General features: G+C 38.9%; 1 protein-coding gene across 1 annotated transcript; it reads right to left on the bottom strand.

Moving 5' to 3' along the window:
- Window positions 1-241: 241 nt before the first annotated feature.
- On the bottom strand, window positions 242-1,363 carry LOC127137653 (uncharacterized). Its single transcript, XM_051064094.1, has one exon. It carries the CDS (start codon window positions 1,361-1,363, stop codon window positions 242-244), a length of 1,122 nt encoding a protein of 373 aa, XP_050920051.1.
- Window positions 1,364-10,133: the final 8,770 nt, after the last annotated feature.

The following is a 10,133-nucleotide window of genomic DNA, read 5'->3' as shown; positions in this document are numbered from 1 at the left end:
GTTATGGCAACTATGGATATAGTAAAGCATACACAGGGAACATCGGGTGAGGTGGCAAAGGAAGATTCAGCATCATAGGTACCTCTGCTGCCATTGTGGCTACCAAGCGTTGTTGATAATAACCTAACATAGACTGTTGTACTTGTAGAGATGGAACTACTTGGGAAGTTGGATGATGTTGTTGTCTTCTAATGCTTGGTCGGTGGTGGGAAATAGAGTTGGCATCTCCTTCCTTATTTTTCTACCATCCACCAAACTTCTTGTTGCTACTAGCAAATGAAGAATTATCACATGCTATTCTTCCTTCTTTTACTCCTTCTTTGAGTTGCACACCGACCCCTTCCATCTTAGTGAAGTCACGAGGCATACTGGAACTGAATTTGTTGTAATAAAAGGAGTCTAAGGTCTTCAAGAATAGTTTACACAATTCTTTCTCTTCAACAGATGGAGTGACTTGGGCAGCGACTTCCCGCCACCTCTGGCCATATTCTTTAAATGTTTCGCGTTCCTTTTGGGACATGTTACCCGATTGAGTATGATCTGGTGCCATGTCTTGGTTATACTTATAGTGTTGCACAAATGCCTCACCAAGATTGAGAAAAGTTTTAATATTTGAATGCTCCAAGCTCATATACCATCTCAATGGAGCACCAGACAAATGGTCTTGAAAGTAGTGAATTAAAAGCTTATCATCATCTGTGTAAGCGACCATCTTTCTGCAATACATGACCAGGTGAGTCTGAGGACAAGTATTGCCCTTGTACTTATCGAATTCTAGTACCTTGAATTTAGAAGGGATCCTCACATTTGGAATGAGGCACATCTCGCCTGCGTTCTTGCCAAAAAGATCCTTCCCTTGGAGGGCATTCAGTTTCTTGGTAAGAGCTTGAATTTGACCTTGTACTGCATCTTTGGCAGCGTCTGAGTGGATACTTGGACCGTGGTATAAATCAATAGGGTCCTCTTGAAGGGGGTAAGTACACACAGTGGCAGGTGATGCAGTGTATCCAGGGTTTCCTATGGGCATGGAAAGCTGAGCCCCATAGGGATTGGCGCCATAGTATTGTGAAGTGAGCGGTTGAGAAACTAGAGGTTGGGGTCCATAAATACCATAGGGACCAAAAGGACTGGTGGGAAAGCCTTGAGACAAATCTGGAGGAGGAATGAATCCTTGAAACCCATGAGGAGGTCCATAAGGATGACCAAAGGAGTAAGTAAATTCGGATGACATGCCAAAGCCAATAGTTGCAGCAGCAGTAACCACAATTGTGATAGGAATTGTAGCAGGTATAATATAAGAAACAACCAGAGTAGACACGATTGTACTCAAAGGAGTTGAAGGTATGAGGTCCAACCTTTCCATCAAGGTGTCAATCAATGCAGCTTATCTCTCCTGGCTAGCTTGGAGAATGAAAATCTCTTCATGCAGTTCACAGTTCACTTGCTCGAGAGAATCCATCCTCAACTGAATATTAGCTCTTGTTGGATATCTATGGTGGGAAGCAGGCACTTCTGAAGAAGAGAATAGACAAGAATGAGACCTTTGAAAAGTACTTTATTTTGACAAAATATTACAACAAATGATGCAAATGATGCATGGACGCACATGATTTCTTTTACTTTATTGACTCTTACTTTCAAGGACTTGATAAGTTTTAAATGTTTGCAAACTTCTTTCAAACTGAAAGTGACAAATGCATTACAAGGTGTAAGACCCCAATTTTGATCCTAAGATCCCTCATGGCATCATATCATTGCATTTACATTGCCTCAAGGATCATAAGCATCTTGGTTCCCTTTGCCTTTGGGTGGGACCTCTTGTGAGTTGGTTTGAGATCACCAAGCATGCTTGAATTGTATATCATTGCTTTTCTCATTTTATTTACTAACCAAAAGCACAAAAATATGTCACTAACATCTTTTGTTTGTAGCTTGAGCAATCACAAGGTCTAAAGCTTCTAGGAGATCCTATGTGCATTGATATGATCAAGAGAAGATGAGAGCAAGCATGGCTATGGTTCTCAAAGCTCTCATCCATAAAATATTCCTCCCAACTATCTCAATTCATCATTTTGATCAAAGAAAATCAAAGGGTTTGAGGCTTGTTTCCCAAGGACACCCTAATTCCTATGTTCATCAACTATGCCTTGCTCATGAAGCAACCTCAGCCCATGGTCAAATACAATCAAGGGAAGTCCTTTAATTCATCATTTCATGCATATTTGAACTTATTTGAGTGCCCTCAATCATCAATTCATCAAGATAGGAGTTTTGGACTTGAGAAGTTGATCAGTCAATTCATCAAATGGAGATGACCCTAAGATAAATGTTGTTCTTAACGACCATATGAACAACTTTCATGTTCACCAAAATTCATTTTAAGCTTGTAAGATCATCATCCATTCCAAGACATTATAGGTCATTTTGACTGAAACCCTAATTTTGGGTCAACTTCCCAAGGACAAAACTCCTTCATTTTTTATTACTTTGAGGTGGGATCAAGTGCATTGGAAAGCTTAAGATGTATACTTCAAATGTTATGTTGAGAAAAATTACAAAATCTCAAAAGAAATACATGTGATAATGCAAAACCTTATAGGTCACTTTGGACCAAATGCATTGAAATGTGAAAAAGTCCAACTTCAAGTGCCCATAACTTCTTCATCAAAAATCCAAATGATGCAAAATTAAAGTCCAAATTTATTGTCTTAAAAAGATATCAAACTTTCATGTTGAATATTTTATCATATGGAGCTTGCATCATTGAGGCAGAAGGGCTTGAACTTTGGCAAATTTTGAAAATTCCACATATGCATGTTTTGCACCCTACACTTCAAGTTCAATTTTCATTAATTTCCAAGGCCCAAATGGAGTTTTGATAAACATGACATTTGTTCCTTATGAAACAAGCTTTCCAACCATTACTCATAAGGTTGCATTTTGATTTTGGACATGGTATTTTCGAAGACTTGAACATTATAGCACATTTTGGAAAATCATTTAAATTTGCATTGCATGATCCATTAATACACAATCTGCACGTCTAAATTGCTTCTATCATGCATCAGCTACCAAAACCAAGTGGAATTGGGCCCTCCATGCGCCTGTACAGGCCCATGCATGGAGGCCCTTTCCATTCATGCAAGGAATTTTTCATGCACTCCAGCCATGCCTTGCCTATAAATACATTGCATATGAGCTTCATTTCACTAACCTGAAGGCGCCCTAAATGTTGTGCAATTGAAACCTCACCCTCACACCAAAGGAACTCTCTTTTTTCCTCTCAATTTTCAGATCTAGAATTTAGTTGCCTCGACTGTTTTCTTAGATCTAAAAGTTCCTAAACCTCATCACCTTGATTCATAGAGTGTACTGCAAGCTTTAGCACCAAGGAATTGTGGATCCAAACTCTGCAAATCAAAGGTTTATCTCAGTTTTTTAATTTCTTCGAATCAACTCATATATTGCTTGTTTCTTGTTGTTGCTGTGTTGTCTGAAGTCCTCTTCATAGAGGCAATCACTTGATGCTTTGAATTTTCAAAATCCAACAAGTTTCAGTTGAACTCCATGAAATTCAACCTCTGATTTCTCTCTCAATAGGAATCTAGAGTGGATTTGGTTGGTACAGGGGTGATGTACATCACCCCACCTTTCGTTTGGTACCTGGATCGTGGCATTTCCTGCACATTTATTTCTTTGTAATTTTTGGACTTCGCCGGAGCTGGCCGGAGAAGACGGTGGAGCTGGCCACCGTTTGGTCTCCAGACTGAATCATGACCGTGTATTTCCATTTCCAGATTTGATTTAGGCCCTTCAATGTTATGACCTAATTAATGGCTAGGTGTGATTGCATTGACTGAAGCGTTTGGTAGGCGCGCATGTGTGATCCGTGTGATGTGCCAGCTCATTTAATGCGCTTCATCCAACGCTTCTCCTTTTTTTCTATTTTAAATTCTACTTTTAATTTTCTTTTTATTTCATTAATTCCATTTCATTTCAAAAATTCATATCTCACTCATTACTGATCCAAAAAATATGAGACCAATTGCATTATTTCTCTTTTAATTTCTACTTTCTAAAAATAATTTTTAATATTTTTTATTTTATCATTTGATATTTTTTAGTAATTTTCTCTTTTTTTGGTTATTTTAAATTCCTTTTAAATAGTTTTGGGTATTCAAAAAATACAAAAATATTTTTCCAACCTCTTTGAATGATGATAGATCTATGAAAAATATTCTCATCAATTTATTAATTGATTTGAGATTTATTTGAGATTTTAGTTCAATTAGGTTATTTTTATGCATTTTTAATTGATTTAAAATTGTTTCTGATCTTTAAAAATGCTGAAATTTTTTGTCAAACTTTGTTTCACCTTGTTGAACTTGGGATGATTCACTTAGACTTTTCAAGGTTGATTTGAAGTGAGTTTGAAGTTTGACCTTTCTTTATTATTTTAATTCAAGTTTTATTTTAATATTAAAAAATGCCAAAAATATTTTATTTGTTTCTTGACTTCTAATCTTCATCTTGCTTCTGTTTCTATTGTTTGACCTTGATCTTCTCTATCTTTGGTCAACACTTGTTGATTGGTACATACCATTTCCATTAATGCACTTTAATTCTTCAGCTTCTTCTTCTCCTTCTTCTTTTTCTTTTGGATTAATGAGTTAAAGATTGATGGTTAGCATTGATTAGGGAGGTTTAATCTTCCTTGATTCAAGTCTAATTCATCTTGATCATAGCTCAAGTGAATGGCTTTGCATTAAGGATAGATTGTTTCCTAAATCATGCAAAGGACCTAAATCAATACAAGATAATTTCTCATCTTCTTTTTGGCATGGCAAGTTGTTGGAGTTTGATTCACTAATCAAGACCTCTAACTTGTGTTGTTGTCTACATTATTATTGACCGGCCTCAGATAGTTGTGACTTCTACATAAGTCCAATTACGATTGCTTAACATAGCGCTAAATTTGTCTTATGGCACACTAACTACTAATACTAACCATTAACTATTAACATTTAATTCTTTCTTATTACATTTATGCAATATACTATTCGTGTACATATTATTCGTTTGCTTTTTCCTTTGCTCACTTGAGCACATGTTTATGTTAATGCAATTTGCCTTTTGCTCACTTGAGCACATAATTGTGTATATATTCTTGTGCTTGTGTTTTATGGTGATTGTTGTGGACTAAATGCAAAGAAATGTACAAATGGACTTAGTTTCTAGGACTTTTCCTATGCAAATTGGAGTAAAAGGACCTTAATGTTGAAGATGGATTAGAAGGACCAAACCTCTAAACTCACTCTTGTCCATTCTTGATTTGCTTCATAAGACTCTTTAATGTGTGTGTGCTTTTGTGCTAGGGGATCCTATGAGAACTCAACTTGAAGAATCATTGCCATGCTCATCCAAAGTGAAAGATACAAGAGCCATTGGGGATCTTCTAAGAGCTTGTTTGATTATGTTGATTGCTTGAGCTTACTATTGTTTTGCTTGCATATTCCAAAGGATGGGAGCTACTTGGATCATCAATATGATCTCAAGAGAGGAACTCCATTTGTGGTCTTGTTTCTTATCCCTCATCTCTTGTATGATTAGGACTTTAGCCATTCTTCTTCTTCCCTTCACTCTAACCCAAGCCAAAACTTTTGTGCAAACATTTAACACTTCTTTTCAAACATTAGAAACCTAAGCCTTATGCTTTTTATTTTCAAACTTTCTTTTCATAACACTCATTTTGAATTGAATCTTTAAATCAACTTTGACCATATTTTGTAAATACTTTTCATCGGTAAATATAACTCATTCAAATGCTTTTGTGGTTTCAATGGCCACTCTCTTAATCAAAAACTTTTCATAACCTTTAGCTATTAGGTTTGAGTTATTCTTGAGGTAGATATAATACTCACCTATATCCTTAGTGATGGACAATGAGTCTTCCATGCTTATTATAGGGTTAACCCCTCACTAGCATGTTGAAGCTATCCTCACATGGTGGATTTGTGGTTTTTAGGTTGAGTTTTCTCCCTTGGATAACAAAAGATCTTAAGGCTTTTGAACCAATCAATTCACCAACTCATTTTGAGATTTTTACCCCGAACTACGAGGTTTTGATCCTAATCTTTTTTAAGATGGTACGTAGGCAATGGGTTTATCCATCCAAACACAAAATGTAAATAACTTATATATTCTCTCCTCATCTCTTCAATCATGTTTGCACAAAGAAAATTTTCACAAAATACCAACCTTACAACAAATGTGAAAAGGGATCCCTAGGAGTACCTAGGATGTTTTGGGTGCTTAAAACCTTCCCATTGCATAACCAACCCCCTTACCTCGATCTCTGACATTTTTACTAGTTTTTGATTCGATAAAACTTTTAGGTTTTTGTTCGCTTTCTAACCATTCCTTTGGATAAATAGAAGTGCGGTGGTGACTCGACTTGTATGGTTTACCTTAGATTTACTTAATATTTCTAATGGTAACGAATACCCCGCTACAGAAAAGTGGCGACTCTGCTGGGGAAATTTGCCTAGTGGGTTTTGCCTACTTTTCATATTTGTTGTATTGTATATTATTTTGTGACATATTTTTGTGCAATTTGGGATTACTGTATTGTATGTAATGATTGAATTGCTTGAATATTAATTCCTTATATGCTTGGTGATCTTTGTGAGATGAGTTCTATACCCGAACTCGAGTGCACTTAGGATAGGGGAATGGCATAGTCTTGTTGACTTGTGTGGAGTTATTCCTTAGCAAGTTGACTTGCGAGTCCATTCACTTGGTGGAGGTCATGTTGGGATCAATAATGTCACACAAGTAGTTGTGGTTAGACATTACTCTTTCCAATATAGACCCTAGAAGCCAAGGACCTTAGTTTACCAAGCCCATCTTGGCCTATTCTTAGGATGTAGTGCGAAAGTCGTTCAAGTGTAAGATTTGATACGATTGTTACATAATACTACACTCATAAGAGTCTCTCTTGAGAATATTTTTGGAATACGAGTAGTCGTTTCTCCGATAATATCCGAAAGATGGGATGATGACTATGGGAACCTCTTGTAGATCATGTTTGGCAGGTTTAAACCCTAATACACTCCTTTTTGGTGGTTCTTAACCGAGACTCCATGCTCGTGACTTGCAACAAACCCTTGATTCGTGGTTGATCTGTTCTTGTAACCTTAATATCAATGGAACTTGGGTGTTGATAAGGTGTAAACCATAATCCACCAAAATGGATGATTGATATTAAGGATGACATGATCCATCCCATGACCTTTGTTTGGTGTGCTTTGCTTGATCCTTGAGTGTGATTGTTGCATTCATGCATTCATGCACCCATTTGCATCCATATCATCAATAATGAGAAAATTTTCAAGGAACTTAAGAGGTCTATTTGCAAATTTTCAAACATGGAAAGACAAAGAAGGAATACAAAGAAGTACAGTTTCAGAGAATCCGACTTGAAAGAGCTAAGGAATTTGACATCCTATGTATTAGATCCCTTGGGTTTCAAGGCTCGTTATGGGAAGCTTCTAATTGTTCTGACTACTCAAGTGGACGAAGGATTGATGAGTGTATTTGTGCAGTTTTATGATCCCTTGTACCGTTGCTTCACATTTCCGGATTTTTAGCTTTTGCCCACGCTTGAGGAGTATGCCTACCTTGTAGGTATACCTATTCTAGACCAGTTGCCATTCAGTGGCTTAGAGAGTGTTCCTACTTCTCAAGAGATAGCTGATATGTTGCATATAGATGAATCTCTGGTTGGTGCTCATATGACTACCAAAGATGGAATTCAAGGTCTCCCTTCTGAGTTCCTCATTGCTCAAGCTACTATGTATGGGAAGGCCATTAGTGAGGACGCCTTTGAGGCCATATTTGTACTTCTCATCTATGGGCTAGTGTTTTTCCCCAATATCGACAAGTTTGTGGATGTGAACGCTATTAGGATTTTCTCTACTTTGTTGGGTGACACTTACTTTTATTTGCATATGAGGAATGCAAAGGGTGGTGGTACCATTGTGTGCTGTTTGCCTCTGTTGTACAAGTGGTTTATTTCGCACTTGCCACAGACGGTCGCCTTCAAGGAGAACAAAGGATATCTTCGGTGGTCCACGAGACTCATGTCTCTCACCAATGATGATATCTCTTGGTACAATCGTGTATGTGATGGTGTGCAGATTATCGATTCTTGTGGTGAATTCTTCAATGTGCCTCTTCTTGGTACATGTGGTGGGATTAACTACAACCCTATTTTAGCACGTCGTCAGCTTGGGTTTCCCCCTAAAGGATAAACCTAATAACATTCTGTTAGAGGGTGTGTTCTTTCAGGAGGGTAAAGATCCCCAAGGCTTGAAGGGCAAGATGGTCCGCGCTTAGCGCAAGATCCATAAGAAAGGAAGGAAGGAGCTAGGTCCGAAGAATTGTATCGCATTGGAGCCTTATACTTCTTGGGTTAGGAGGAGAGCTTCCGAGTACCTCGTGCCTTATGAGTATCCAAGACCTACACCTTTGGTTGTGGCTGGGCCTTCAACCCTCCCTAACCAAGGAGTAGAGGAGTTGAGAGACGAAGATTGTTCGTGTGCTTGGATCCGTGAACGAGAGGAGTTGCTTCAGCAAATCAGAGAGAAGGACGTTTTAAGTTCCTTGAGCACCATGTTATTGATGATCCTGATGACGCATGGACTTCTCTACTTCCTCAGTCTTCCAAGTTTTGGAAAAGGAAGTATGATCGTCTCGCCAAAGAGAAGGCAGACATGGAGGCAGCCTATGAGAGGGAGGTGAAGAGGCTTCGTGCATCCTATCTTCCAGTCTCCAGAGCTTTAGATGATTGCTTCTAGGGTTCCATAGGATGTTCATTTTCCTTCTCTCTTGTATTGTATTTGGTTACAATACTGTACTTCTTTGGTGTAAAAATATTTCCAAATGTTATTGATATAATATTTCCGTATGTGATAAATGTTTAATACTTCCGATATTTGGAAATAGGACTCTAAAGTTCCTCTGATATAAAAAAATTAAATCATATGCATTGCATGCATCATGTGCATGAGCAGGTTTTGCTCTAGGCTTCTTGTTCTATGGTCTAACTCTGTGTTCTTCATTTATTTTGAAGACAAGCTGACTCACCGGTATTACACCCGAGCCAACGCATCAAGACTAACAGATCATTTGGAACAAGAGAACCGTGAGCTTAAGGAGGAAGTAGCCAGATTGACTGCCCTGATGGAGTCATTCATGGCTGCCCAGAGCCAGTCATCACCGACGCCTTCAACTCCTTCCCAGAGGACAGTCATCGCTGAGATCATCTCCTCAACTGTACCTGCGGCCAGCGCCCACTTCGCACCAACAACCATGCCAGCCGGATTTCCGTGGGAGATGCCTCCCAACTTCATGCCTGAGGGTCCTGCACCCACCTTTGCTTCTCTGCCGGCATCTAGCCCGGTCCTTGCTATTCCTCCTCCTGTCGTGCATACTATGCCCAGAGTAGACGACACCATCTATCATTATGAGCCGTCTGAGGGCCCAGATGTCTATGAAAAGATGGATGCCATGAATGATTAGTTTCTTGAGCTCCGCAAGGAATTGAAAACTCTTCGAGGAAAAGACCTTTTCGGCATGTCTGCTGCTGAACTCTGCTTGGTCCCAAACGTCAAAATCCTTGTAAAGTTCAAGGCTTCCGACTTTGAAAAGTACAAGGGAAATACTTTCCCTCTCAGCCACCTGGTCATGTATGCCAGGAAATTGTCAACTCAGACCGACAATGACCAGCTTCTCATTCACTACTTCCAGGACAGTTTGTCCGGTGCAACCCTGAGATGGTATATGGGCTTGGATAGCGCGAACATCCGATCCTTCAACGACCTTGGCGAGGCCTTCATCAAGCAATACAAATATAATGTGGATATGGCTCCCGATAGGGATCAATTGAGAGCCATGTCCCAGAAGGACAAGGAAACTTTCAAAGAGTACGCCTAGAGGTGGCGAGAGGTAGCAATACAGATTATGCCCCCGCTGGAGGAGAAAGAGATGACCAAGATCTTTCTAAAGACCTTGAGTTCTTTTTATTACGAGCGGATGATTGCCAGCGCTCCTTCTGACTTCACCGAGATGGT

Source organism: Lathyrus oleraceus, chromosome 4 (assembly GCF_024323335.1).
Source record: "Lathyrus oleraceus cultivar Zhongwan6 chromosome 4, CAAS_Psat_ZW6_1.0, whole genome shotgun sequence".
NCBI lineage: Eukaryota > Viridiplantae > Streptophyta > Magnoliopsida > Fabales > Fabaceae > Lathyrus > Lathyrus oleraceus.
Note: the sequence above shows the minus strand (reverse complement) of the source record. Positions and strands in the feature narration are given on the sequence as shown.